Consider the following 27,098-nt stretch of genomic DNA (forward strand, 5'->3'; position numbering starts at 1 on the left):
CCTTATCACCTTGTCGAGAGCATAGAGTACACCTTACTTACCTCCTTCCAATTGTCGCCAACTACCTTAATCCGTACTTCTTTCCGCATCACGTTTGGTTGCAAACCAGTCAGATAGAGCCCCAATAGATTTTCTGATACTCTCTCCCTTACAGACTGCTTTCCGATATTTTCTGCCCACCTCTCAACCTCAATGCAACCCAAGAAAGAGTCCCAGGCCTTCCGTAATACCGCACATGCCAAAGATACGAAATCTAAAGTCACAGCAAACTTTCCCAATTTCCCGCAACTCTATCAACAAAAGAGCAGGGGGGAAGTGACCAAGGATCACTGCGTCACACAAGTTCAAAAACATTCTGGAGACTTCAAGTACCAAGCGGCGAATCCGATTGCGCGGCTGTCTCCATGCGTCTGCAGATCCCTCCCCCTCCCCTCTCAAAATCAAGGAAGACAGCAGGAAAAAAAAGCCCCGTGCATCGCATTTTACTCAAATCCGCCATCGGATTCTGCAAAATCCCGTCTTGTCATGCTCGACCGACCTTCCCAGTCTTTTCAAAGTCACACCACAGCTGCAGTGCCTTACCTCACCTTGACCTCGGCGCGCTCATCCTCTCACCGACCGGCCGACCAGTCAATAGAGAAAAACTCCGCGGGTTCACCGATTGCGATGCAATGTCTCCACCGTAGTAGCTGCATCATGTTTCCACCAGGGACCACCTCTTTGCACCTGACAGCTCTTCCGAATCATCCGCCTTGGTACACGGAGACGGGCTTCGTTAAGAGGTAATTCCATCCCGTGTGCCACGTGAAATTGACGCCGGGCCTTACTCATATATTACCGCCATGACCTTCAATAATTGACACAAGATCTCGAGGGATGGGTCTCACACGCGTTGAGTAGCACGATATGATGCAAGTTGATTGCATTAATGAAGAGACTGAGTAAACAGCTCAGTCTCAACAGCGCGCCAAATGGAATCCAACGAGGGAAGCGCCATACACCGTGTCTTAAACGCCGTGGCCCATGCAACACGTCTAGACCCCCCGCGCCTCTGTCTGCTCTCGAATACCAACTTTGTGTCTATAGGAACATCCTTTTTCATAATTGCGAGACGCCCCGGGATCCTGCCTCGGGGCTCTTGTCGCTCGACTCGTCTTCGTGGCTCTCGTTATTGATAAACAGAAACGAGATGAGCACCACAGCCGCGCCGACCCAGTACACCCAGCTGGAGTACTGCGAGTACTGAATCATCTCGCCAATGAGCGACAGCGGGATCGTGAGAGACAGACCGACCGTCACGACTAGCGGCGTCGTGAGCAGCATGGCGTACGCCCATGACATGTCGCTGATGAACGACGACAGCGAGTTGCCAATGACAATGGCCCAGATTTTGGCCGTAGGAGGGAACGAGAACTGTGGCAACCTTGGTTAGACACTCTCAAAGTCCGTGAGAAAAGGGGCGTGGCGTAACTTACCGGCTCCATCCCCGTGAAGTGCAAGATGAAGAAGACGGGCCAGAGGAACACCAAGTTAAAGAGTCCAACAAGTCCAAAGAAGAGCGGCATATTCACCCGATCTTCGTTGCCTACCCGCCTCTTCATCACAGTCACGTAGAGTCCGTAGATGATGGCGCTCACAAACGCCATCAGGTCCCCAATGGCAATCTGCCCCGTCGTCTTGTGCGGGAACGACCCGCGGTTCTCGTCGCTCGACCCGGACAGGTCCACCGTCGATATCAGCACGATACCCGTCAGCGATGCCAGCACGCCAATGAGCTTGCGCGCCGTGAACCCCTCGACCCCCATCACGGCACAGAAGACGAGCGTCCACACACTGCTCGTCGAGTTGAGGATCGTCACGCTCCCGACGCTCGTGTACTCGAGGCACGCCGACGCGAAGTAGTTTGCGAAGAACCACAGCATGCAGAACTCGAGGCTGATGACGGCCGTCTCCCGGAACGTGAGCCGCTCCACCCTCGTCGTTGTCTCGAACCCTTCCATCTCCAGGCTCGGCTCGTCGTCGACCAGCAGGCGCTCCCCCGCGACCGTGTCCTCCTCATCCTCGGCCGTCTTGAGGTCCTTGCCGTACCTCTGCTCGTTCCAGACCACCATGGCCTCGCGTCGTAGACCCTCGACACCGTGCTGCATCAGGAACCGCACCAACATGGGTATCAGAGATACCGCAAACACCGACGTATTCATATACACCACAAAAAATGGCTTGTCGTAAGAATGATCTGAAAAAATATACTGCATCCCCAAACCGTCAGCTTGCGCCAGTACACGCCAACGAAAGCAACACTGTCAAAAACTCACAGATGCCAAAAAGTTGGATATCGTCCACAACAGCACCGTCACAAGCAACAACGAAATGCCTAGCGTCCGCCTCGCAACGCCGGCCAGTCCCATCTTTGCCTGCCATCCGGACGACCGCACCGTCGATCTCGACCGATTTGTGGACGCAACCGAGGCGCTCAGCCTGTCGGTGCTCGAGAATGACCTCCTCGGAGGACGGTCATGATCTGGTGGTGCCAGCGCGGCGGGCAGCATAGGCTCGCTCGGTGCCATTTTCGTTTCGGGCGATTTCGCAATCTGTCGTCGCGCGCCGTATCGTCGGGGGAGAGAGGTAGGGAGGTAGGTATTCAGGAGGAGTTCGCGGATTCAGGGAGGGCCGTCCGCCTTGAGGTGATCTAGGGTCGCTGTCGAAGCTGTAGGCATTTGACCACGGGGACGGCGAAGAGCAGGGCGAACTCTCGGAAAGTCGTCACAGAGCAATTGCGTTCAGAGGGGGGGCGGACGGTGGCCGAATGTCCCGTCGCTCGACTCGGCGCATGTGTAGCACGGCACGGATCTGCCGTATGCCAACTGCTTCTCGGGCCGTCGGGCTGAAGGCGATGACGATTATGGAGCGATTCACTGGAGACCAGCAAAAAGACCCTAAACAAAGCGAACACTCGAGGAAGCCTGGCGAGCTTTCTCTGATGCGGACGCGTCGTCCGTTATTTTTTTTTTTTTTCGTCGCTGGAGCGTTTACTTTCAAGGGATTCGTGTCAATGTGTTAATTAAGCGTGTTTCTTCAAGGTTGAGTTTCAATGGCACGGGCGAAAACACCCCCTGTATTCGTCCCAAGTACCGGCAACCAATAGTGGTGGGTCGATCGCGTGCCACAGCTTCAAGTCTCAGCCTCCCTCAGTAACCAAGGCAGGTGGCTAAGGTAAGTGAGCAAGTGAGATGGCGGGAGTCTCTCTGCTGTAAGGCAAGGTACTTACTAAATCCCAAGGTACTAAAACATAAGATGCAACCTCCTCTTCCTCTAGGCTGCCGCCGCTGGACAAAGCCAAGCATGACGCCGCACATGAAGCTTACAGAGAGCACTGGTCGCCAGGCCGGACTTAGTGCCGATTTCCAGCCTTGGGGCTTTAGTGTAGCCTCGGATCCATTCTTCTAAGCGGAGTCTGATGACGGACGGCAAGAATGATCCGTCAGCTCGGACTGGTGATGAATACATGATGGGATAGAGGGTTGTCCTCCCGTGCCCTGCACTTGTTAGTTTAGATGGAATGTTGCGAAAAGGCATCCTTTTGCCGGTTGCGGATCCTCTTGCCCCGAGACCATTACTCAAGCATAGTTGCAAGCGTGATGAGTTATTCACGACACGCAAGGCGAATAGTTGTTGGAACCAGACGAATAAACCCTTGATCAAATTCCAATGATAACCTCTAAACACCTTTCGCACCAGTGCAGGATATGCAACATCAAGCCAAGGCCAAAAATGGATATGTGGAAAGGCCCTTGGACTAAACATAATGCGAGTCGGACAGGGTCCTAATACTGTGTGCCGCCCTAGTCCTCGACTCGCTCAACATCAACCAACTGCTTACCCAATAGCAACTTAGCAAGAACATCCGTCTCGGGGGTTTTCGATGGGGATGTTGATGACGTCCTGGTAATCACCACTGAACTCCTCGGACTCTTCCTGGGCCAGAGCGTTCCGCGCGATAACTAGTTGATGTTGTCAGTGCCTACTCGCTGTTACGGAGGCTCAAAAATAACACTGCACCAACCTTCGAATGCCTGTTCAACGTTGATGGCCTCCTTTGCGCTGGTCTCGAAGTAGGGGATACCGCCCTTGGACTGGCAAAAGGTCATGGCGCGCTTGGTTGAAATCTGCAATACCGTTAGCCAACTGTACCGAGAACAACCACTATGGCGCACTTACAACTCTCTTGCTCTCCTCAACATCAATCTTGTTTCCAAGAACGACCTGGTCGCACGTCAGCCTCGATTCGCACAGTCCAGCGTCAATTAGCTACTAACGAAGGGGAAGTTGTCCGGGTCCCGTGGCGAAGCCTGGATCAAGAACTCGTCCCTCCAGCTGTCCAGAGCATCGAAACTCTTGGAGTTGTTGACATCGTATACGAGCACGCAGCAGTCGGCACCACGGTAGAAAGCGACGCCCAGAGACTGGAAGCGCTCCTGTCCTGCCGTATCCCAAAGCTGTCGTCCATTCGTCAGCACATGTCCGGATCGTGGATCAGTCGTTGTATCGGTCTAATCCCACCTGCATCGTCACCTGTCGGTCGTCGACGAGAACCTCGCGCGTCAGGAAGTCGGCGCCGATAGTGGCCTTGTAGCTTGCACTGAACTTCTTGTTGACCTGGGTGAAACATTCACGTCAGCGCCAACAGTCTCCTCCCCGGTGTTGCTTGATTCACGGAAACTCACATATTGGTTCATCAGACTCGTCTTTCCGACACCGCTATCGCCAAGGATAATGACCTGCACGAAAACAACCTCGTTAATTATGCCGCGCCATGATATGCTGCAGCGCTAGGAGGGGAGAGCCCACCTTGAGAAGGACCTTCTTTCTCGATGACATTTTGAATCGATTGCCTCGTGGGAGGAGTGTGTAGAGTTTGGGATGGTCAAAAAGTGTCGACGTCAACAGTCGGTCGTTCTACGTAGAGGTACGAAAGTTTCGGTCGCGGGTTGGGTTTCTTATCGGATCGGACGTCAAGGTGATCGAAAACGGACCGGTGTCTTGCGGTCAGGGGTGGTTGGTTGGTGTCAAGTGCAGGTCGGTACGCAGTAGATCGATGGACGGAAAGTCATGGTGGAGGTTGACAGGGAACCAGGCGGTACTGAGAGCTCCCGTCACATTTCCAGGTTTCAGCCTATCAAAGAGCTGCCTCCAGTGCTGGGACTAACCAGGAAAGGCTCCGAGTGTCTACCTGCGCAGTATCGTCAGGTGCGTTACTTCTGTTGTCATTGTGGCTGACGTAACGACTCAGGCGCAGAGGGCGCTGAGGGCGCTGTGGGAATGAACTGCTCAATACACTGTACCATGCCCGCTGCATGCAAAGCGTCTCTCCAGCCACACACAATGCTACTTCTCAACTCAACGACGGTCCAGGCGAACTGAGCTCAGCAAGAGCACGCCCTCACTGCCTACCTTTTTGCCTTATGCTCAAAACTCATGCGAGGACCAAGACCTCTCCCGCCTCTGTCTCTACCTCACCTAATCGCACACCACATGTCTGCTGTGGACGAACAACACACGAGACTACGTCTGTAGCCCAACATGCGCTGATGAGACCTTGGAGACACATCTCACCCGATCCTCATGGCGGATGAAGAAGATCTCCTGACCAAGGTCCACGGCCTGAGCGACCTTGAGCTCGCCGCCTTCTTGTGCCTGGTCAACCGAGAACACTGTATCGTCAGCACTCCGCCTGTCGCCCTCAATGAGCTGATCGAGGAGCTTCAGCTTGTAAGCCCACTGGTTGCGGCCAGCCCGCTGCTCACATCTCTAACCTGCCTGCAGATCGCGACAAAGACCTTTGGACTGACGTGCGCCATCGTGGACTGCTCTCCGCAAACCACCCTGGAGGACTTTGCATCTTCCATCCTCATAGCGCAGTCGCCCACAGCCACCAGATCAGGCTCACCCCTTCGCACGCGCAACGACTCCTACTTCTACTCCCGCGCCGGAATTTCGCCCCTGACCGCCGTTAACGCCTACAGCCCAACCGGCCCTGGCGGCGCAGCCGGTTCCTCCATCGCCAATGTCATCCTCGCCCGGAACCTGGACAGCGCCCCCAAGGCCGTGCAGATTCAGGTCCTCGAGCTCCTGCGCACCCGCCGCATCTTCACCCGCACCTCCGTCCAGACCGCTCCCAAGCAGTTCCTTTTCGTGGCTGCGTTGGCCGCCGAGAGCGGAGGCCAGGCTCACGTTACGCTGCACCTGAATGATTATTTCTTCATCGCCCACTGGCACGACCCAGACGACGGCTTTGCCAACCTGGATGAAGCGTACGACAAAGCTGACGATGCCGAGACTGCCAGCACCGAAAGCGTGGTGAAGAAGAGCATCCACGAGGAGAATGTGGCCGTCAGCGAGGATCCCCTTTTAAGTGAAGGTGTAAGTGAACTTTTGCGTGGTATTTGGTCTTTCTTGCTGCTAACTTTTTGGCAGGATATCGCATCTTTGGCCAAGCTGAGCCGAGAAGTCCAGGTCAACGTGGATGTGCTACGCTATCAAATGAACATTGTCACATATCTGAGGATGCACCGCGCAGTTGCCGGCGGCATCGAGCCCATTGCAACGAAGCATCTCGACCAGCTGCTGAGATGCCTCGCCCCCTTGCACAGCCTGGACTTTGTGACGCCGGCTCTCGTTCACTTGGCTATTAGGAAAATCTACCTGCATCGGATCCGGATCGTGCACGCCAAACAGGAAAGGAGCATGCAGTGGGGCAGCCAGCAGGAAGCCATCGAATCCATTCTTGAAGGCGTGGGCGCCGAGGACGTAATCGAAGACGTGATAAACATGGTGGCGGCACCGCTTTGAAGTCAACTCTGACTATTTGTCCAGCGAGTGTGGTTGATTCTAATCAACAGCTACGTCTTGACGAGTCTTTATCCTTGATACCCGTGGGAAACCATTCGAGACATGGAACGCCTGCCGTCGATCCGTGTACTGATGCGTTTCCTGCATCTACCTTGTAACGTTCGTTGTTCTCAAATACACTTATTCGTAATCGAACATTCCCATTTCTGTCGTGGAATTAAAAATCTATAATACTACAAGCCAGCCAACGCCAGGGGAGGCTTGCGCAATCTTGTCGCCAGTTAGGTCATCCGTCTAGTTGACCTGGTTGACTCTGCACTTCCAACCAGATCCGGGGGAGAGAAGAGGCAAGCTGTGACATGTTAGCTTCTGTAAACTTTCCACTCGATGAATCAAATCTTACCTAGCACCAAGGCACCAACCCAGTTCGTTACCCTTGATCTTCTTGGCAATCTTGACCTCACGGTCAATAGGCATCTCGTAGCCCGTGTGGAGAAGAGCCATCATGAAGTTGAGGTCAAGGCAGTGCTCAGGGCGGTCCTGGAGCTCCTTCATGGCACCGGGAATGCTGGCAAAGAGATCCCAGGACTTCTCGCCGCCGCAGACAGAGTTGGCAAGGTCGTGCATCTCACGCAGGGTGAAGGAGTCGGGCATGCCGAGCGGCTTAGTGCGGTCGTAGAAGTAGGAGAAGATGTAGACGTCCTCGCGGCCAAAGGTCTTAGCCAATGATGGCTGGTGGACACCGTTGAAAGAGCAGGGCGCAAGCTTGCAGCTCTCTTCCTTCTTCAGGATCTTCTCGGCGAGGTTGCGGCACTGAGCGGGAGCGGCCTGGGAGGGGCCGGTCATGTTGAAGGTGACAGTCTTGCCGAGGGGGTGCTTCTCGTCGAGCTCGACCTCGACCTCTCTAACCATGCCGGGGGCAATGCAGGGGTGGATGATGGGCTGCTTGACCCAGCTGTCATCGGACTTCTTGCTCTCAAAGATCTCCTCAATCAGCTGCTTGTGCACGGCCTTGCGGGCGCTCATCAAGCCATATCCCAGATGGGAGTGCTGATAGAGCTCGAACTTTTGTCCACCAAAGGCAAGGTCGTACTTGTGGTCGCCCTCGGCGAGCTTCTCCGGCATGCCTCCGTCCGCAGCTCCCTTGAAGGTGGGCTCAAAGACAATCTGGGTCGAGCCACCGCCGAGATCGAAGACGGCAGCGGTGGGGCTCTTGTCAGGGCCGCCAATCTTGCCGAGGAGGTAGTTGGTGGTGATCCAAGCGTAGACACCTTCGTCGGCGCCGTCCATGATGGCAACTCCGTTATCCTCCTTGGCAACGACGGGGAAGGGGTACTTGGTCTCGAGGCGGTTGCGCACAGCAGCGAGGATCTTCTCGGCGTTCTCAGCTCCGACCATGCGGAGTCCAGCGGTCGCTTTCACCGCGACAGGACTGCAGGACTTGAGCTTGTCGGGAACGTTGGTCATGGCAACCTCCATCAGAGCGTCGAGAGAAGCGGCAGCGGCCTCGGGGTCGTCCTTATACTTGCTGAGGCCACCAACTGACTTCTCCGTCATCTTGAACTCCTCGTGCTCCAGCTCGGGGGTGGCGCCGCAGTTGTTGAACTTGTAGACGTGGATTCTGGATCCAGTGCTGCCGGCGTCGATCATCAGGACGTACTGGACGATGGGCTTAGACTTGGAGCTGGATTGAGTGCATTTGTCAGTGCCGTACGAGGCATCGGCAGGGACCTGGCCACCAGCGCCACCTTTCGATACTGCTGTAGATGTATTAGTTTCAAGTTGATCCAATGGGCTTCACTGAGCCATCGCTTACCTCCGCCATTGTAGACGTTGACGCCTCGAGGAGACAGATACCAGAAGAGGAAGACGACGAAGAAGGCGATGGCGCCCGTCCTCATCCACCTCGTCTTCTGTGCTTGAGACATATCTCTGAACGCCGCGAACAGGCCAGTATTCCGTTGAGCGGGTGCAAATCGACCAGGCTTTTCGTGTGGATCTCGCGCGGGTTGCTTCGTCGGCAGCGACACAGATGTTCTTCGCATTGGTCGCTTGTCGTTGGTGCTTAAGGGAGCACAGAGTAACGCATTCGAGGTACAGCGGCGTCGAGATGGGACAAAGGAGTGGACTGGGCTGAACCGAGGGCCGATTACCAAAGGGAGCAGCACGGGGCGACTCGAGGAAACAGGAAAAAGGTGCGGGTGGCCGAAGAAAAGGAGCGGACGAGATGGGATGGAGGCAACTGGACCCAGAGAAAGTGCAGAAGTCGTATATGTAGGGAGACGTCGTCCAAGGGGGGTGAGGAGATGCAAGGTACGGTTGGGTTAGGTTGGTCTCGAAGGGGGCTCGATGGCAATTGCAGATTTTCTCTTTTCTGAGAGGTCATCAAAATCCGGACATCCCTGTCTCGAGCTGGCAGTTTGCTAATCTTGGGTGCATAGGTGCGCCAGCGGGGACAACGCGAGCCCACTGAAATGTTGAACCTGGAAGCCATCCTCCTGTCGCGTTCACCTTAATGGCCGGCTCTATGATTAGGGGGCGGGGCCACTGACTCCCTGCTACGCCCCCTAAATTGCGCAGTCGCTCCTTCACACGGCACCTCACTCACGCATTAAGGTAGGGCCCATTTGCCGGGCATGTTCTCATCATTCCTGAGGTGATCAGCTTGTGGTCAAGGCACAGCTGGCATTTGAGCTTACCTAAGGTTACGTACTGCAGGTGGATATATGCTTCTATCGATTAGTCGGCACCAGGTAGGTACCTTACCTTAGATTCCAAGCCACGTGTGGCGCTCCCTCCATCGGATCTGACACTGTGACCGGACCCTGGAAGCTTCTCGTGCAGTGGCTATTACGACTACGTCTTGTTGCCTCCGGCGTAATGATGGATATGAGCACCCTCCAGAGAGAAAACTAAGAAATCCAATATCAAACTCTCTTTCGTACACAGCTTCAATCTCACTTTCCATCAGTCAACAAAGATACAACCTTCCCACTTCTCGACTAAACTGCATTACTTCCCAGCAAGGAAGCCAGATCCCGGACTAGACCGAACGAAGCCTCTCAAGATGGACGTGCATCTCTTAACGTACGACCTATCCCGGGGCCTTGCGCGGCAAATGTCCCAGGGCATGCTTGGATTTCACCTTGATGCGATCTATCACACATCCATTCAACTCAATGGACGCGAGTACGTCTACGATGGTGGCATTGTTGACATCACTCCGGGAACATCTCACCTGGGCCAGCCTATGGAGCGTATTTTCCTTGGAAAGACAGAACTACCCATGGAGGTCATCAAAGAGTTCCTAGACTCATTAAGGCCAATCTTTACAGCCGAGGTGGGCTCAACATATGTTTGAATAAACAAAGACTAACATTTCACCAGGCCTACGATCTCTGGAGACATAACTGCAACAACTTCTCAGACTCATTTTCTCAGTTCCTACTTGGGAAAGGCATCCCAGAGCATATCATCAAGATGCCAGATGCCGTACTCAGCTCTCCAATGGGCAGGATGCTCATGCCTCAACTCAACCAAGTCATAAACTCCAACAGACAAAACGGTTCGATCCTTGGTATCCAGAACGACGCAACTCCTCCAGGATACGGATCCGCGCCACAGCCCACAAAATCCCGATCCAACATCAGGATTGTGAGAAGCTCACAGGAGCTAGACGCAGCCCTTGAATCTGCGAGAAAGTCTTGCGCTGTGGTTCTCTTCACCTCCGCCACATGCCCACCTTGCAGGGCCATCTCGCCCATATTTGATGAGGTGTCCGCAGAGGCAGGTAGCAAAGCGACGTTCATCAAAGTAGACGTGGCCCAATTGACGCCGCTTCCCGGAAAGAACTATCCTCGAGCAACTCCGACATTCATCACCTATTTGCATGGAGAAAAGGAGAATGAGTGGGCAGGCGCTGATCCTGCTGCTCTTCGGGGGAACGTCCAGCTCCTGCTACAAATGGCTTGGCCTCGGCACCCTCATGAGTCCCTCAAACTACCCAGCTTTTCCAACCCGAACGCAAAGCCGGTATTGTTCTCAAAGGTACCGCCACTGGCCAAACTTCTGGGCAAGATGGGTTCGGCAGCAGACGAGCCAGCCGTGCAGGCAACCAAGCAGTTCATTGAGGCCCGCGATAAGCAGGGCGCCGCGGTCGCAGTCCTCCCGAATCTAGGCGAATTCTCGGGATTCTTACAAAGATCAGTGCAGACGTTGCCTGTTGAGGTTCTCTTCACCATCGTCGACTTATTTAGATGTGCGCTTGTCGACGCAAGGTTCAGCGGCTACTTTGCTGAAGAAAAGGGGCACACGACCGTTTTAGCAGTCCTTAGATTCGTCAACTCACACAGCGACTGCCCGTACGCTTTGCGTTTGGTTACACTGCAAATGGCGTGCAACTTCTTCTCCACGCCTCTCTTCCCGGAGGAAATACTACGAAACGAGACGTTGAGAGCACCCGTTATCCAATTGATTTCTTCGAGTTTCCTAGACGACAGCCACAACAATGTTCGTGTTTCTGCTTCGTCCCTCATGTTCAATTTGGCGCTTTTCAGCAACAAAGCCAGGCGTGAGAAGTCTGGAGACGTATTGCCAGACGGCGACGCGGTAGAGCTGGCTGCATCGGTGTTAGAAGCCATAGGACAAGAGGAGTCTTCGCCAGAGGCACTGCAGGGTATGCTTCTTGCACTGGGTAACTTGGTCTACTGCACACCGAGTGACAGTGAGGTCTCGGATTTGCTGAGGGCGATGGATGCGGAGGACACGATTCTGGCCAAGAAGAAGCAATTCCCAAATGAGAAGATCATCGTAGAGGTGGGCTCAGAGCTTCTGGGCAAAGGGCTTAGACGGCCGTAGCTTGGTTTGTGTTGGTAGTGGTAGAATACACTAGACTGCGTGGCGTTTGGTATAGGTTGGGCGTTGACACCGTCAAAGAGGTGCCGAATATACACTAGACTTTTGTTTGCAGGGCGATTTGTTTACACGAACGGAGCACGAGTGTCTGTCATCTGATTCTTCCACAACACACCGGCACCGACGCCTTTTCGCGCATCTCTGTGAATAGGCGGCCCTTCCTCCGTCTAGCAAAGACCAAAAAGAAAAACATCACTTGCCCAATTGAATCTGATTCCCTTTTCCCTCTTTTTGTTGGCAAACAAAAAGCAAATCGACGACACTTTCCAAGATACGCACTTGCAACACCCCCTGCGTTCCTACCCCAGGCGAACAACACACCGCATAGCTAGTGTGGCGTCACTGCCCCGGCAACTCGGCCCCACCAGCTTTCCTCCTAATTGGGCAACCGAGTAAACAAGCCCGACCGCCTCGAGTTGGGATGTGGGCTTCGCAACGGCAACGATACCACGCAATTTTTGAAGAATTGAAGCAGACCCTTTGTGGATTGTCTCTCGATCATCGACTGCTACCGTCAGCGGTTTACGAGATGCCGGCTCTCTACTCGTCTGCTTCAACCCCGTCTCTGCGGTCGCACGATGGACCGGTCAGAATGGACGGGGGAGGCAATGTTCGTGTCGTCGTCCGAGTGCGAGCGTTTCTGCCCAGAGGTATGTTGAAGGCTTTCTAGGACGGCATAGAGGAAGAAGAAGGAGACTAATAAAAGGAAACCAGAAATCGAGCGTGGTGCCGAGTGCCTAGTTGAGATGGACCCCATCACCCAGCAAACAACGCTTCTCGTGCCCAACGACAGCGACCCTGCGAACGCGAAAGCAAAGACGAGAAAGGTTATCGAAGAAAAGAATTTTACATTCGACAATTCTTTCTGGAGTCATGATCTCAGCGACAAGTATTATGCCCACCAGGAAGACGTCTACAACAGTCTGGGCGAGGAGTTCCTTGACCATAACTTTGAGGGCTATCACACATGCATCTTCGCCTACGGTCAAACGGGTTCCGGAAAGAGTTATACAATGATGGGAACACCAGACCAGCCGGGCTTGATTCCTCGAACGTGCGAAGATCTCTTCGAGCGAATCGAATCTGCGCAGAACGAGACGCCCAATATTTCCTACAACGTCAGGGTGTCATACTTTGAGGTCTACAATGAGCACGTCCGGGACCTGCTTGTCCCGGTTGTGGCCAACCAGCCGCCGTACTATCTCAAGATCAGGGAGTCACCAACCGAAGGACCGTACGTCAAGGATCTGACCGAGGTTCCTGTCCGCAATCTCAATGAGATTTTGCGATACATGACGATGGGAGATAGGTCGAGAACCGTGGCCAGCACCAGAATGAACGACACAAGTAGTCGCAGTCACGCGGTATTCACAATCATGCTCAAGCAGATCCACCATGACATGGAAACGGACGAGACGACGGAGAGAAGTTCGCGTATCCGTCTGGTCGATCTGGCTGGCAGCGAACGTGCCAAAGCGACCGAGGCAACAGGCCAGCGGCTCCGCGAAGGCAGCAACATCAACAAGTCGCTAACGACCCTCGGCCGAGTGATAGGAGCGCTCGCCGATGCCAAGGCGGGTTCGAGAAAGCGCAGCAAAGACGTCGTTCCGTACCGAGACTCAATTCTCACGTGGCTGTTGAAGGATTCGCTGGGAGGCAACAGTAAAACGGCAATGATTGCTTGCATCGCGCCGTCGGATTACGAGGAGACTCTGTCGACGCTTCGCTATGCAGATCAAGCCAAGCGCATCCGCACGCGCGCGGTTGTCAACCAAGACCAGATCTCGTCAGCGGAGCGCGATGCCCAAATCGCAGCTATGGCGGACGAGATCCGAGCCCTTCAGCTGTCAGTGTCGGAATCGCGCCGGCGGGAGAAGGATACCAAGGACCAGGAGGAGAAGCTTGAAGAGTACCAGAACCACGTGGCTACGATGCAGCGCATGATGGAGGAGCGCAGTCTCGTCGCCGAGGGCAAAATTCGTAGCCTGCAGACAGAGAACGAGGCCTTGCGGCTGCACCTCAAGCTCGCGCTCGAGAGTCTCAAAAACCCGATCCCGGCCGTCACGATCAAGCCGCCGGAGGCCGAGGAAGCGGAAGACGAGGCTCAGAGGGCCAAGTCAGCGGGTCTCGAGGGCAAGGACGAAAATGGCGAGGACGCCGAGTCATTGTACGACGACTCGGACGACACGGCGTACGACTCGGATGTTATGGAGGATAATGCCAGCGACATGCAGGAGTACATGCGCAGTCTGCTGAGCGATCTGGGCATGTTCCGAAGGAAGATTGGAGACGACAAAGAACGCTGGGTCGGCGAGGCGCCGCCTGCAGGAAGCAAGATGAACTTCTAAAGTTGTATGTGTAGGGGGAGTTTGATGAATGAGTTGCGGATGACAGAGCTCGGCTATTGATTGTTACGAAGCGCCAAGACGACAATGGTAAGCATGGTGTTTTGGGAGTCCTTCTTGTCCTTCGGGGTTTACTTTGTTTAGGAAAGAGAGACAGAATCCATAGTTTGCAACCAACACATAGTACATTGCACATCAAGACTCTCGTACTGGGTTGAGACCAGTGATGATAACGCAGTGTGGGTAAATGGCTGTTTCCTCTGTCGGGACACGTCACGATTGAAACCCGCAGGAACACGATCCGGCCTGTCAGATCTCATGGGAAGTGGGCGGGTGCTCTCTGCTTGTTCCCATTGATCTCGAACAGGGGATCCGTTCTGGCGGTGCTTCACAAGTCAAGGTGCGTGGAGCAAGGCGCGGGAGGGCCGTCGGGGGCCGCTACGTGCCGCTTGCGCCATCTCTAGAGATACACAGTCAACTGTCCCGTTAACAGCACTGCGAATTGGGAATACGCCGAACGTCGAGAGCCGAAGAGGGATGTCGTTGTTAGGGTTAGGCAGGGTTTGTGGCTGGCATGGATGAAGCATCCGGAAGAGACGACGGCGAAGCAAGCCGGCGAACTACTTTGTCAGGGGGGAGGAGTTTCGAGACAGCGGTTTGGTTCTTTCGACGGCGGGCAACGTGCTCCGGAAGCCGTTGGCCGTCGAAACTTTGACGTGTGTCTTCCTGTCCGTGTTGAGTGTCAAAACTTGCCAGCCCTAGGAATCCAATGTCCGACGGGGGTTTTGAGAGTTGGATGGACATCGAGGTAAATGGCTTTTCGTTTGGGTGTGCCAATTCAAGAGGCTCTCGCAATCGCAAACTTGATAATGCGTTCTATTCGTTATAGAGATTGGCTTTACGCCTCCATTTTTATTTTTTTTTCGATCTACATATCTGGGCTGTTGGAATGGGCATTGGATGAAGCTTGATGTTTATTCCCAAGTACAGTTCGGGTGCAAACGCCTTTTGGGTTTTTAGTTTTCTTCTTCTCCGGGGAGGCTGCCCGAAGAAGCTTGCGATCAGTTGGCTTGCCGTAACATGTTTTGATCGTCACGAAAGATCGTGAAGAGTTATTTTGCTAGTCAACTCGTGGTCTGTCTATGGCGGCGGCTCATCGTTGTGTGGCCCTGTTTGCCGTGCTTTCCGCGCGGATGCATTCGTAGGAGCCAACACGTCTCGAATATTTCATGTCGGAGCTTTCTGCGATATACCGTTCTCGAGATCCATCTCAAGTTTTCTTCCTTTTTTTGGCTTTAAGGGGTTCGTTCCTGTTCGATATGCGAGTGATTTCTAGAGGATTGCCAAAAGGGCGAAGAGCGCGAGAAAAAGGTTGAGTGAACGGGCTGTTGGTTGAGCTAGGCGTCGAACCCGACTCTCGAGCTCGGAAGTGTGCGAGTGGTTAGAGAGCGTGCATTAGTGTGACTATGACGAAGTTTTCCGAGAGTCAATTGATCTTGTGGGTGCATCTCATTCTCCGCTCCGTTTGATGATGCTGAGCAGCTCAGACGTTGGATGGGATGTTCAGGGTCATAGCTGCACACATGGTGACTGAGGTATCCAGAAGAATGTGCCTTCTTCCATGGTAGAATAGATACATTCAGGCTTACAGCCAGTTTACAATATGCTCTTGACCATTATTGGCAGGCAAGGCATCTGGCCTCGCTCGGATCAGCTCCTCTTCGACAACTTGGAAACTCGCGGGGAGGTTGCGTAAGTTGCGGTTTCCTACGACATCTGCGCGTAAGGTACCTTGCATTCCCATGGTGGCACATGCCTCGTTCCTGGTCCCTGTTCCTGGAAGCTGGAAAACCCCCTGCCAGGCGGCGACCCTGCTCATTTACAACACCCCCAGGAACCGCCGAACCGAAAAGAACAGCTGTATCCGTATGGTATTACGGAGTTACGTGGGTAATAACCTTCCTTCTCGAACGTGAACCTGAACATCCGGTCTTTGCTCCCCTTGCCCACCCTCGTCGCCGCGACTTATCACTGGCCACGCCGGCGGCTGGATGTTTCAGGGCGGTAAGATGTTCCCACCAAAGTTCTAAGTACCATCTCCAGGATTTCTTCTCTTCCTCTGGATCGACTAATGTGATACCGTCCCAGCCGTTGAGTTAACTCGTCGGCTCTAGGTTTGCCAAGTTGCCAATGCCAGTCGGCTCCAGCGTCTCCAGACATCGCAGTCAGATCGGGACGGACGGCCGTGACGGCTGCCGCGGAATGTCACCTTGGGTCCGTACCTACCTAGAGGTAGGTACACGGCAGGCTACGGCAGGACCGCAGGAGGACGCCGTTGCCGTTTCGCTTGCGTGCCTCATGTGTGCAGCGGCAGGTTCCTTCCACCACCACCACGACATGGGCAGCAGGAGCAGAAGCAGGAGCAGGAATCGCGTCCGAGACGTCCTCATTCGCCTGTACCTTGCAGAGTAGGTACATATGTATCTGTACGTACCCGTGCAGTCAGGGAAGACTGGATATTGTGCACTCGGACGGTTCGTGTATCGTCCCGTCTCCTTTTCCCCTTTCCCCCGTTGAGACTCTGACAACTCTTTTGAGAAGTTGAGTCTGGAGCCTGCTCACTTCTCACTTGTTCTCTCGGCGCTCATATGCCAGGTGCCCTGTCCTGCTGCGCTTCAAACCTCAGATCTGAGCCCTGGAGTGACCTTTGACCGGATTTTGGAGCTCCCTGCCCACTCTACCTTATTCAAACAGATCTCCCAGACTCCCACCCTCTAATAGTCCCGCCTTTAGCACAGACACCCTGCTCTTTGGGACCGCCTGGAGTGTCGTCTTGTGTTGCCGCCCTAGGTTTCTGATGCCTCCTGTGGTGTCGGTACCTCGCAGAATGTATCCGCCCTCCATGCTCTGAAGCACAAGAAAGAGGAGCACCATCGAGGTATCTTGAGTGTCGCCGTGACGAGAGATGGGATGAAATGAGATGGACAGCTTCTTGTTTATTACCCCTACCTCGCCGTGGACTCGTCCCTGGGCCTCTTTCTTCCCTTTCTCTCTACCGCCTCTCCCTCGGTCGTCGTCCTGTTGTATCTTTACGATTCTTTGTCACCAACTCCCTGAATACAACCGTCGAGTCATTCAGAGTTGCAAGGAACCCAAGTCCCAGCTGCTGTCGTCGGTCGTCACGCCTTGTTCTGTCTAACAGGTATCTTCTGGTCCACTTGTGTCCCTCTGTCGGGTCCCTAGCACTAGGTAATTGACACTTGGGAGGAACACCACCAGGCGCCAAAGCAAGCTACAAGACAAGGGCATCTGTTCCTGACAATCAAATCTCCCCTCTCCGCGCCATCTCGCTGTCTGATCTGCCAATACGGATACTCCTTACAGACTACGGAAACGTACGAACAGGCTGTATCTGTATCTGTACTCCCCCAGACAAGTCCAAGAAACCCACCAAACCGGTCCTTCCATTGGTGATTTCCAAACAAGCCCAAGCCTCCCGTCTTTCTCCACGTCTTCTCCTACCGGGCCAACAACCACGTTACCCCACACACACACAAGCCAAGTCACCAACAGGTAGCACACAGCAACTATACAGTAAACGACGCCGGCCCTCAGGCACTTAAGCGTGCCCCGTCCCCCGACCCGTCAACGGCCTGCCCACTTCTGCCCCTCGTTGCTACATTAGGCACCGCCGCACTCCACTCAGCCAACCAACGACCAGCGACCCAAAAAAGCAAGGGCATCTTAGTCTGGCAGCGTGTAACTTGTCACTGTGTCCCGTCCGCCGTCCCTCTCAAGGTACCTCTCTCGGCCACGCCTACCCGACCCCCGATCCCCGACCAGGTCCAGCGGGCAAGCGACGCAACATACGACCTCAACTTCACCTTCGACCGGACACTTGCCTCGCGACTCGACATTCGACACCTCTTTCCGTCTTCTTGTTGCTGCGACTTCACTTGCCGTTGCCCTTCCTTTGCATTTCTTTCTCGATACCCCCTTTCCACCGCCCTCCCAACCACTTCACACGCCATGGCCGCCAGACCTGCCCTCTTCACCCGTGGCCTGTCGGGGCTTTCCCAGAGCACAACCGACCCCAACTCGCCCAGTGTCAGCTCCCCGGCCGACCAGCGTGACGATGCGAAGCGCAACTTCCTCAAGGCCATGCGCCCTCTGCCGACACAACATTACTGGAATGTCTACTTTGACAAGTGAGTGCTCCTCTCGAAATTACCACAGTGTCTGTCCTCAGGCGCATGTCCCAGATCTTGCGCACCCCCACCCCCACCACCCCTGAAGCTTTCAAGACTAACTCCCAATACTCGCTACTCCAGACAAGCAAAGGACCAGCAAAAGTCGGGCAACGATGACGAGTACAAGGTGCAGCTGGAACAGCTTGGTTCGCAGATAGAATCCGTCCAGGACTTTTGGAAGTACAACAACAACACACCCGTCGATCAGATCAAGATGCGCGAGTCCATATACCTCTTCAAGCAGGGCTTCAAGCCCATTTGGGAGGACCGCCGCAACATCAACGGCGGCGCCTGGACCTTCCGCGTGCCCAAGAACATTGGCCCCGATGTGTGGACTCGCGTTCAGCTTCTTGCCATTGGCGAGAAGCTGCAGAGCGTACTAGACGACAGTATGTCGCCCTCGCTTCCGTCTCTTCTTGCATCTCCTTCACCACAAGTGCAACTAAGCTAACCCTTGACTACCTCCAGACGACCAGATTTGCGGCGTTGGTCTGTCCGTCCGCTTCAACTCCCACCTCATCTCCATCTGGCACCGCGACGGCTCCAAGCAAAAATCCGTCGATGCTATCCTGGAATGCGTACTCGAAGAGCTCCCCGCCGAGCTGCGCCCCAAGGCCGATAACTACTTCTACAAGCGTCACCAGGACCATGCCGGCTTCAAGGCGCCCCCCGAGCTTCAAGTCGTTATCGACTCACAAAAGGCGGCCGCTGACAAGGCCAAGGCTGCGGCCGGAGGTGCGCCGGCTTAGAAGGCCGGCCGCGTCCACCCGCAGTCTGCCCCCTTTTAGGGCCTTGCTGGGGTTTGAGAAAGTCTTTGCTGCGGTTCCGAAGCCAAACAGCGTGGCCTCTGCATGAATCCCTCTTCCGAGCCCTTTCTCTTCTCTGCACAAAAGGCAACCCCCATTCAGTGACGGACGCAGCTGTGAGGAGGAACCTCACTTTGTCTTAATCTCACCAAACATACGGGAATGGGAATTTATATGTGTTTTGTTTTGTTGGGCAAGTCAGGTTAAGTCCGTACTCAATCTCAAGCCACGGGAACTGGCAATGCACCAACATACAAGGAACAAGGCCGGAATAAGCATATGTCATGGGCGTTTTCTTGTTGTCCTCTTCTTTTATTAGCATGGAAATACAAACTCTCGGGGGCGATGAAGATATCACACCCCACGGGTGCCATATGGGCTGCACCGAGATCAGATAGAATCATCATTACTACCAGTATTTACCAAAGTGTTCCAGAGACTGCAGCATGTTGCAGTCACTCATGTGGATTGTGAACCTTGAAGCCGTGGGGTAGAAGTTCGAATCACGAGAGTAGAAGTAGCCCGTAGATGCTATAAGCGCGCCCCAAAACAATAAAGGAAAGGAAAATACAATCGCCGTGCCTCCCAAACGCCAGCACAATGGGGTATAATGCAGGACCAAACCCACCACATAGGCCACGAAGCCTCTCAACGTCCAACCCAGCCAGTGATGTAGATCGCACGCGCGCGCGCAATCATCGCCAAACCCCAGCCCGCCGCATGACCTCCTCGAACTCGTCCCTCCTCACTCCCTTGCCCACGCCCGCGCCCCCGTTGGCCTCGAGGATCATATCCCGCAGCACCTCGTCCTTGACGTCCTCCCTAAGCACGGCAACAACCCTCTTGAGATCCGCAATCGTGATGACATCCCGTGGGCCAGCAGAACCCGACGCCGAAGAGCCTCCACCGCCAGCCCCGGCCCCCGTGAAAAGCCCAAACGCCTCCTCCACCTCCCTCCTCCTCGCCTCGCCTCCGCCCCGCTCCTCCCTCTGATGATATTTCAACGCACACACGGCGAAGAACGGCTCGTACGCGACGAAACCTTCGCCCTCCGGGTCCAAGATCTCGACGAACTCGGCCTGCTCTTCGCGGGAGGAGGGCGGGATGCCGAGGGCGACGAGGCAGGAGCGGACGTCCGAGGTTGGGATGACGCCTTCTTTGGAGTAGCCTTTGAGGGGTTCGGCGAACAGGGAAAAGGCTTCGCGGATCTCGCGCTCTTCGTGGGCGGAGATGTTGTGTTCTTTGGCGAGTTTGGAGGCGCGGGGGCGGGGGACGTCTGTTGTTGAGGACGAGGGTTTTTGGGTTGGTGGCTTGCGTTTTGCGGGCTTTGGGATGGAGGTGTTAGTTTTGGGCGGGTGAGGATTGCGAAGAGGGAGGTGGTGGCTTACCATTTTGGAAATGTTGGAGGGAGTTGATATGCTGAGGATGTGTTGGAGGGAGTTCGATCGTCCGTAGGAGGGGTGGTGGTTTGGAAATGTGGTCGTCGCAAGCACGAGTGAGGCAGGTGCTTGAGAGCTGGAGGTCAATGACGCTGGTTGCGCCGGGAAGAAAGAGCGCCGGGGACGCGTTAATGGGCTGTGGAGTCGCGCGTGTTCGGATACAGTGCACCAACCATGTGCGCAAAGTTTCGCTCGCACGATAGCCCGCCCCGCCGTTGCAAAAAAATTCAACATAAAAACTTCCGCAAGCTACGGTTCCTTTCCTTCCTCAACCATCACAACCTCGCGACACTCACTCACTGTGAGAAGCGTCGACTACCTCAACCATGAGACCTCTCAAACCAGCTCTGGCGCCTTGCGATTGAACAGAGAGACCGACGATAAGCAGGTCCTTCACTGGATCCTGCGCGCAGGCTTCGCTCTCTGCTTCACTTCCATCGCCGATCACCTGGACTATTTTCACCAAAATCCTTCAGACCTGCGCAATATGGTCGAACAGAACACAAGGTTACGGATCTTTCTTTCAAAACCGCCTCCACACTCTATTACAGGTCAAAGCTGCCTGGAGGAAGTGTGCCTCATACTCAAAGCTCCACGGCCTCCGCGCCGGACCTGCGCCCAGCAATCTGGGATCCTCCATTCATAACAAACTCCAAAATGGATCACACCATACGGCTGTACATGCCCTCTTCCTACGCGGCGCTTCCTACTCGGGGACTTTCCAGCTGCAACATGCCATCGCCACACCCACAAGGCATCGCAACCCGCCAAACATGGCACCCTCTTCGTGGTTGTCAGATCTTGGTTCCCAGCGGGACTAGACAAAAAACCACCGTCTTCAAAACATTGAGACGAAACTCTGAAAGAACAAAATCATGACATGACACAGCTTCTAAAAAATGCTAGAGCTTGCCGCTTTCTTACCCAGAGCGAGCACGTGTGGACAGTGAAGCAAGATTAAACAAACGGGGGCGCGTCGCAGGACGTACCGCCCCTTCCCCGGCTTACACTCTCGCCTCAATCACTGTGGTTGTCGCGTTTAGGACCTGTGGGAGACATGCTCGTGACGTGATGATTTAGTTTTGATGACTTTGATTTTCACTGTCTGAGAAGAGGTGGTGGACGTGCTTGCTGTGCTTTTGATTCCGCGGTCAAGAGACTGCTCTCGCATACTGCCTACTTCAAACTCTTGTAATATGTCCTATGGCCTAAACTCTCGACCTCCATTCTAGGGATCCTACCATGTCATATCTTGGAATCAGGAGGTGGACTGTTCATCCGTCAGATTTGCTCATGGCATTACTACCGGCCCAAGTGCTTCGTCCCAAAGCAGGCCGACGCCGTAGGAGAAGAATACCACACGATGAAAGGGGAGGGGGATGGAAACCTGCCACTTACTCACTTGAAGTTATTCTTCATCTCACGCAACTTGTTCATGACGGAAACGGGCTCGCTCTCCCCCGTCACCCTCTGAATCTCGGGGTCCTATTTCGTGACAAATACCACCATCAGCCTCTGTGTCTCTCCAAGGCGAGGATGCCCGCGAGGCTCCATGGGGCAAAGGGCCTGTAAAAACTCACCTCGACGCGCATAAAGACGTTGTGTTTCTGTGTTTTCAAGCAGTCGTCAGCTCAGGGCCACAATCTTACACTTCCACTCTTATCCCACCACCACGCCGTTGCAAACAGGGGGCGGGGATCAGGAGTAACATACCTTCTCATCCCCAATCGTAAACTTGCCCTGCGTCTCCTTGTTATTCTCCGCGAACGCCTGCAGCTTCTGGATCGCCTCGTTCTGCAGCACCGACGCGGCGAACTTGACGTTGGATTTGGTGTACTCGTGGCCGGGCTTTATTTCTCTGTCAGCACCGATTCCCCCTATCCTGAGTTTCCTCATATTCCTAGGTCTAGTTGATGGGAGGTCCAAGAAAAACTCACAAACACGACCGTGTCGTCGGGAAGCGCGGCCAGCGTCTTGTTTAGTGCGCTGTGCATCTCCTCCGCGTTACCCTCGAAGAACTTGCCGCAGCCTGTTGGAAAGGAAGGAAGGATAGTCAGCAAAAGAATCCCTCATAGCTACGCCCCCTATCTTCTCAACTGGGATACCTTCTCCGTTCCAAAAACCGTATTCTCTCGTGATGAACGCGAGTCCCCGCCATTGTCAAGAGAGTAGAAAAAAAAGGGGGGCCCAAGAGCAAAAGCTGAAAGACAGGGAGGAGAGGAAACCCACCGCTGATGAAGAGCGTATCGCCCGTAAACACGACCTTCTGGTCCCCGTCCTGCATGAACCAGCAGATGCTGTCCTGCGTGTGGCACGGCGTGTGCAGCGCCTTGACGGCGATGCCCTCGCCAATCTTGAACGACTCGCCGTGGCCCGGCGTCCGCGTCACGCCCTCGCAGTCCTTGCCGCCGATGATGGGGAGCTTATCCAGGCCCAGCTCGCCTTGCTGTTTTTTTCCCTTTGTGTAAGTCCTGATGAGACATAGAAAAGGGGGAGGGGAGAGGAATCCAAGACGTACCAGCTTCTTGTTTCCGCCCGCGTGGTCCCAGTGGCTGTCAGAGATGTCAGATACGCGCACAATGTCTCGAGGGGATTTCCCGCGTCGTTTGCGAATTTTCCAAGGACGAGAGACTCACTGGTGCGTGTTGACGATGGCCGTGAGGTTGATCTCGCCGCTCTTGATAGCCTTTTGCAACACGGGTGTCACTCTAGAGAGGGTTGTCAGCTTGAGCTCGATACACGACGCAACCCCAGCCCGAGATGCCCTTCCTCTTTCCCTCGGGGCCATGAACAACGGAGGGGAACACTCACTCGGACGGGTTGGCCGGGTCAATGATGACGGCATCGTTGGTCTTGTCGTCCTTGACCAGGTAGGCGTAGTTGTTACTACTGCCCACCCCTGAAAACAAGTCAAAATCTCATGCCGGTGTGATGGAAACATATGCTCCATCTGCTGCCTCTCATTCCCATTCTCTCGTTATCAAAAACGAAGAGGGCATCAGGAAGCTTGCGGGAGGTGACGTACACATGGGGATCGACTGGATATGCATGGCGTTGGCGAACGTGAGCTATAATCCCCTTGTATAAGCTTCCCAGTCTCTCACAAAATAGCTAATCAACCCAGAACTGAATGGGCAAACACCAAAGAAAAAAAAACTCACTGCAGCTGTAACGGTGGCGAGTTTTTGTCTCAGTAGTGGTCTCCTTGCGATGAGGGTATTCATGAAAGGCAATTGTGCAGTGTAGTGAGAGCTGTCTCCTCTGCAGCCAGTTGGGGGATTAGAGCTGTGAGCTGTTGCGTTCGGGAGCTCCTCGGCAAGTTACGGTGACGTTATTACAAATCCGCGAGGGGGACGGCAGACGACCCGCATCCAATTGGCATCGTCATACCCCACGTGATGTCGCATGTGCACTGCAACAACTCCATAAGAGATATCTTCACATTGGATGATAGGCGAGAGCATTTTCTTTCATGGATGACATGTAGCGATGATGGTATAGAATTTTGGTATCCAAAAACGACATTCGCGGCTAGACCCGAGGATTCACGCGACGCCGATAGGCCGCGGCTTCCAAGTCCCCTCAAACTTGGCCCATCCGGTGCCAGCGCTCTCCGAGGCATCGTCCTCCTCCATCTCGCCCTGCCCATCCGCTTGCCCCTTGCGCGCAATGTCATCCGATAACCTCTGAGCGGCAAGCATGACGGCCTCACTCGGCGGCGCCTCAATAATCTTCTCCAGCGTCGCCAGCAACCGACTCTCGTCCAGCCCGTCGATCCATTTCCTCATCTCAGCCCTCCTCCCGGCATCCTGCTCCTCCAGAAACGCGACCACGACTTCGCGGCGCACAGGGGCGGCAGAGACTGCGGCGGCGACGACCACGGGACCCGTCCTTTCGGGGGCCTGGCTTACGACCTCATCAGGCCCCAGGTGTTGCCAGTAATACTCCCAGATCCAAACCAGCGCTTTGCGCGCGGCGGACCGCAGCTTCGCGAGAGACGGCAGCGTCTCGTGCGTCGCCTGGTGCCGCAGCTCGACAAAGGTCGCCGGCAGGCCAATGGTCTTGGCCACCGAGTACATGCTCAGCTTGCGTTGCTTATCCTGATGGCCGTCCAAGAGCCCGGTCACGAACCTAGACGAAAAAAGAGAGGTGTAAGCAACACAGAACGATCGGCAGGCGATGACGGTGGCAGATTGATCAATCAAGGGGTGTACTGTGTACCCGAGGCGGAAAGAGCAGGGCTCCCGGAGCCCGGAGGCTCAAGCAATGAATGATCCGAGCAAGACACTTGCAAGCCTTCACACCCATACTAGGTCCTTGAACCACCGCCCACTGACTACAGGGTGAGAAACGAGCTCTGGCATTCCGGAATTGCATCGACGGGCCATAGGAGGCCATAGGAGCTTTAGCATGCCTCAAGCAAATCAGGCCAAGCTTCCCCCGATGCCAGGAACGTCCGTCAGACCGTAGCTCTCAAGTGTACTGCACCGCTGAAGCTTCCCGAACAAGGTGAGACGCCCAGATGTAAAACCACGCCGGCTTGCTGGGAATCTTGAAGGGGGGAGGAAGGGGGCGTGGGCGTGCTGGTCGACGCGGTGTGCGTGTAAGTGAAAGCCTGTCTTGGTGTGTGTGGCTTCCAGCAGTCGCGCAGATCAGGCGATTGTTGGTGGCCCTTCAGACGGGACCCGACTCGGGTAGGGGGGAGTGAGAGTGAGTGGTCTACGGCACATAGGGTGCTTTGGTGGTGAGAGGGGGGGCGTGTGTATGTTTATGTCGAAGGATGGGTGGAAGTGACAGAAAAGTCAAATAAAGATGTGAGATGTGAAATGCGCCGAAATCCAAATGTAGAGGTGACAAAAGAGAAGAGGCGGCCCAGATCCCTGGAGGGTTGAGATTGTTTCAAGCCACTTCCAAGAGACAAGACTCCAAGGGCAGAAAGAAGGAGGAAGAGGAGGAGGCGGGCGGAAGACGGAACGTAAAACGCCCCAATTAGACTTTCCTTTCTCTCACTGGCACGCCGCACCTTGAATTTGGAACTAACAGAACAGCCTTTCTTGGCCCTTGAGATGATGGAGGACAACAGAAAAGAGACAAGTGACAATATGAGAGACAGAGGCGAGGGGAGGGAGAAGAGACGGAACTCTGGAGAAAGGTGTAAAACGTACCGACTGAAGGCAGCAGCGTAGGCAGCGCGAACTGCATAGGTGCCAGCGCCGCCCTTGCTCTCGGCGTCGCTGAGGATGGCGGCCGTCAGCAGGGCCGTGGACTCGACCATGTGCGGGCAGTTGCCGCGCTGCATCCACATGGACACCCTCGCGACGGCATGGTGCTTGTCGGTGCTTGGGGTCGTCTTGTTGGTGCTGGTGCCTGTTGGTGCTGGTTGTGCTGGTGCTGATGAACTTGACGATGGCGTCGGCGCTGGTGCTGGCGCTGGCGTGTGTGCTTGTGCTGCTGCTTGTGCTTGTGCAGCGGTTCCTCGTATCCAAGACCTTGTCGGGGCCTGGGATGCGGCGGCCGCGGACGCTGCTGTCGCTGCCGTACCGCTAGCTCGGGCGGCGGGTGTGGATGTTGTTGGTGCCGCTGATGCAGACGCTGGGGCAGCGGGATAGAACTGCTGGCGAACCTTGAGCAGCTCGCGGCGATCGCGCCACGGCGTCAGGATGTACTGCACCATTTGCTGGGTGTGTGTAATGTGCCGGGTGTGTGGTGTTCAACTGCGAGAGTGTGTGAGTGTGTGAGTGTGAGTGGGTGTGCGTCTCTCTGCGCTTGTGTCTGGTTGTATGTGTGAGAGTCTGGACGGTTGCCCACGGGGAGAGACTTGCTGTGCCCAATGTGTCCTGGCCTGGTGGTGTGTGATCGAACGTACGAATACTGACGGTGTGTTCAGATCCGCCCTCGTCTAGCTTTCCTTGACCGGGCTGCTGCCGCTGCTGCCGTACAGACGTGCTATGCTTGCCAGTCTGTATTTTCCAAGGAGCCCAAAGCCAAGTTCGACTCGCGTGTTCCGTTCCGTTTGTCTTTTTTTTTTTTTTTTGCCCAGGTTTCGCTGTCTGCAGCCTTTGCTCCCGACCCCCGTCTGTCTAGAACTCTAGTTGTCCTCAGAAAAGCTGACGACTTGCAATGTTTCAGGCCATGTATGTGTGTGTCCCCTTCTGAGAAAGAATGTCGTTCGCTTTGGTTTCGTTTCCTGGTGTGTCGCGAAGGGGAACGCTCGCAGCTTTTGGGCGTTACGCTTGAAGCTTCCTTACGGGTTTGCGGCTCAGAACGACTGAACTCGCTCGTTTTTCCCCAGACGGATAACCCGGGAGAGCCGAATGGAACCCCGTCTGATTTCGTCCCTTGTTCGAACGGCGTTCTAGCCGGGTCCAGTCTGATAGCGGATTTGGGTTTCCGAGGTTCTGTTGAGGGAAGAGGATAGGATGGGAGGGAAAAAAGAGACATAAGGTTGAAAAAAGTTCGGTTTTGGGACCGGGGGAAACTGCAAAATGTGTTAAA

General features: G+C 54.8%; 10 protein-coding genes across 10 annotated transcripts; 4 read left to right on the forward strand and 6 right to left on the reverse strand.

Annotated features, from left to right (window-relative positions):
* Positions 1-370: 370 nt before the first annotated feature.
* On the reverse strand, positions 371-3,379 carry HER10_EVM0005943 (uncharacterized protein). The gene is made up of 2 exons (XM_035475544.1): positions 2,316-3,379; positions 371-2,249 (listed from the first exon to the last, which is right to left on the reverse strand). The coding sequence occupies exons 1-2, from the start codon at positions 2,565-2,567 to the stop codon at positions 1,302-1,304; spliced, it is 1,200 nt and encodes a 399-aa protein (XP_035332702.1). The 5' UTR covers positions 2,568-3,379; the 3' UTR covers positions 371-1,301.
* A 312-nt stretch (positions 3,380-3,691) lies between these two features.
* Positions 3,692-5,125, reverse strand: HER10_EVM0010222 (Ras-like protein Rab7). Its single transcript, XM_035479689.1, has 7 exons — positions 4,849-5,125; positions 4,725-4,778; positions 4,561-4,656; positions 4,317-4,496; positions 4,219-4,263; positions 4,064-4,166; positions 3,692-4,001 (listed from the first exon to the last, which is right to left on the reverse strand). The coding sequence occupies exons 1-7, from the start codon at positions 4,876-4,878 to the stop codon at positions 3,892-3,894; spliced, it is 618 nt and encodes a 205-aa protein (XP_035333214.1). The 5' UTR covers positions 4,879-5,125; the 3' UTR covers positions 3,692-3,891.
* A 497-nt stretch (positions 5,126-5,622) lies between these two features.
* HER10_EVM0011424 (uncharacterized protein) lies at positions 5,623-6,849 on the forward strand (the record flags this gene model as incomplete). The annotated part of the gene is made up of 3 exons (XM_035480857.1): positions 5,623-5,769; positions 5,824-6,420; positions 6,475-6,849. The coding sequence occupies 3 exons, from the start codon at positions 5,623-5,625 to the stop codon at positions 6,847-6,849; spliced, it is 1,119 nt and encodes a 372-aa protein (XP_035333382.1).
* Positions 6,850-7,143: 294 nt separating this feature from the next.
* HER10_EVM0004091 (putative GDA1/CD39 family protein) lies at positions 7,144-8,894 on the reverse strand (the record flags this gene model as incomplete). The annotated part of the gene is made up of 3 exons (XM_035473745.1): positions 7,144-7,201; positions 7,253-8,606; positions 8,666-8,894. 3 exons carry the CDS (start codon positions 8,892-8,894, stop codon positions 7,144-7,146), a joined length of 1,641 nt encoding a protein of 546 aa, XP_035332458.1.
* A 782-nt stretch (positions 8,895-9,676) lies between these two features.
* HER10_EVM0008291 (PUL domain-containing protein) lies at positions 9,677-11,799 on the forward strand. The gene is made up of 2 exons (XM_035477818.1): positions 9,677-10,189; positions 10,237-11,799. The coding sequence occupies exons 1-2, from the start codon at positions 9,917-9,919 to the stop codon at positions 11,704-11,706; spliced, it is 1,743 nt and encodes a 580-aa protein (XP_035332979.1). The 5' UTR covers positions 9,677-9,916; the 3' UTR covers positions 11,707-11,799.
* A 182-nt stretch (positions 11,800-11,981) lies between these two features.
* HER10_EVM0005093 (kinesin motor domain-containing protein) lies at positions 11,982-14,194 on the forward strand. Its single transcript, XM_035474718.1, has 2 exons — positions 11,982-12,413; positions 12,478-14,194. The coding sequence occupies exons 1-2, from the start codon at positions 12,185-12,187 to the stop codon at positions 14,109-14,111; spliced, it is 1,863 nt and encodes a 620-aa protein (XP_035332582.1). The 5' UTR covers positions 11,982-12,184; the 3' UTR covers positions 14,112-14,194.
* A 3,579-nt stretch (positions 14,195-17,773) lies between these two features.
* On the forward strand, positions 17,774-19,581 carry HER10_EVM0000452 (eukaryotic initiation factor 4E). Its single transcript, XM_035470235.1, has 3 exons — positions 17,774-18,316; positions 18,440-18,747; positions 18,827-19,581. The coding sequence occupies exons 1-3, from the start codon at positions 18,138-18,140 to the stop codon at positions 19,105-19,107; spliced, it is 768 nt and encodes a 255-aa protein (XP_035332038.1). The 5' UTR covers positions 17,774-18,137; the 3' UTR covers positions 19,108-19,581.
* Positions 19,582-19,620: 39 nt separating this feature from the next.
* On the reverse strand, positions 19,621-20,692 carry HER10_EVM0008634 (hydroxyacylglutathione hydrolase). Its single transcript, XM_035478149.1, has 2 exons — positions 20,553-20,692; positions 19,621-20,489 (listed from the first exon to the last, which is right to left on the reverse strand). Exons 1-2 carry the CDS (start codon positions 20,553-20,555, stop codon positions 19,860-19,862), a joined length of 633 nt encoding a protein of 210 aa, XP_035333021.1. The 5' UTR covers positions 20,556-20,692; the 3' UTR covers positions 19,621-19,859.
* A 1,309-nt stretch (positions 20,693-22,001) lies between these two features.
* HER10_EVM0010739 (hydroxyacylglutathione hydrolase) lies at positions 22,002-23,827 on the reverse strand (the record flags this gene model as incomplete). The annotated part of the gene is made up of 10 exons (XM_035480190.1): positions 22,002-22,088; positions 22,184-22,210; positions 22,317-22,451; positions 22,541-22,632; positions 22,833-23,049; positions 23,122-23,155; positions 23,240-23,311; positions 23,415-23,502; positions 23,629-23,671; positions 23,765-23,827. 10 exons carry the CDS (start codon positions 23,825-23,827, stop codon positions 22,002-22,004), a joined length of 858 nt encoding a protein of 285 aa, XP_035333282.1.
* A 321-nt stretch (positions 23,828-24,148) lies between these two features.
* Positions 24,149-26,277, reverse strand: HER10_EVM0007988 (uncharacterized protein; the record flags this gene model as incomplete). The annotated part of the gene is made up of 2 exons (XM_035477526.1): positions 24,149-24,734; positions 25,769-26,277. The coding sequence occupies 2 exons, from the start codon at positions 26,275-26,277 to the stop codon at positions 24,149-24,151; spliced, it is 1,095 nt and encodes a 364-aa protein (XP_035332949.1).
* Positions 26,278-27,098: the final 821 nt, after the last annotated feature.

The sequence above is a fragment of the Colletotrichum scovillei genome (genome assembly GCF_011075155.1).
Source record: "Colletotrichum scovillei strain TJNH1 chromosome Unknown Contig00006, whole genome shotgun sequence".
Taxonomy (NCBI): domain Eukaryota; kingdom Fungi; phylum Ascomycota; class Sordariomycetes; order Glomerellales; family Glomerellaceae; genus Colletotrichum; species Colletotrichum scovillei.

Bases quoted from the DNA above. Each gene is read 5' to 3' on its own strand.
- HER10_EVM0000452 (XM_035470235.1), top strand. From the start codon at position 18,138: ATGGCCGCCAGACCTGCCCTCTTCACCCGTGGCCTGTCGGGGCTTTCC. The intron at 18,317-18,439 runs GTGAGTGCTCCT...TCGCTACTCCAG, and splicing joins TGGAATGTCTACTTTGACAA to ACAAGCAAAGGACCAGCAAA. The intron at 18,748-18,826 runs GTATGTCGCCCT...GACTACCTCCAG, and splicing joins GCAGAGCGTACTAGACGACA to ACGACCAGATTTGCGGCGTT.
- HER10_EVM0008291 (XM_035477818.1), top strand. From the start codon at position 9,917: ATGGACGTGCATCTCTTAACGTACGACCTATCCCGGGGCCTTGCGCGG. The intron at 10,190-10,236 runs GTGGGCTCAACA...ACATTTCACCAG, and splicing joins GGCCAATCTTTACAGCCGAG to GCCTACGATCTCTGGAGACA.
- HER10_EVM0010222 (XM_035479689.1), bottom strand. From the start codon at position 4,878: ATGTCATCGAGAAAGAAGGTCCTTCTCAAG. The intron at 4,779-4,848 runs GTGGGCTCTCCC...GTTTTCGTGCAG, and splicing joins GAAAGAAGGTCCTTCTCAAG to GTCATTATCCTTGGCGATAG. The intron at 4,497-4,560 runs GTGGGATTAGAC...AATGGACGACAG, and splicing joins ACCGACAGGTGACGATGCAG to CTTTGGGATACGGCAGGACA.
- HER10_EVM0005093 (XM_035474718.1), top strand. From the start codon at position 12,185: ATGTGGGCTTCGCAACGGCAACGATACCACGCAATTTTTGAAGAATTG. The intron at 12,414-12,477 runs GTATGTTGAAGG...AAAGGAAACCAG, and splicing joins GCGAGCGTTTCTGCCCAGAG to AAATCGAGCGTGGTGCCGAG.
- HER10_EVM0005943 (XM_035475544.1), bottom strand. From the start codon at position 2,567: ATGGCACCGAGCGAGCCTATGCTGCCCGCCGCGCTGGCACCACCAGAT. The intron at 2,250-2,315 runs GTGAGTTTTTGA...TTGGGGATGCAG, and splicing joins TATCCAACTTTTTGGCATCT to TATATTTTTTCAGATCATTC.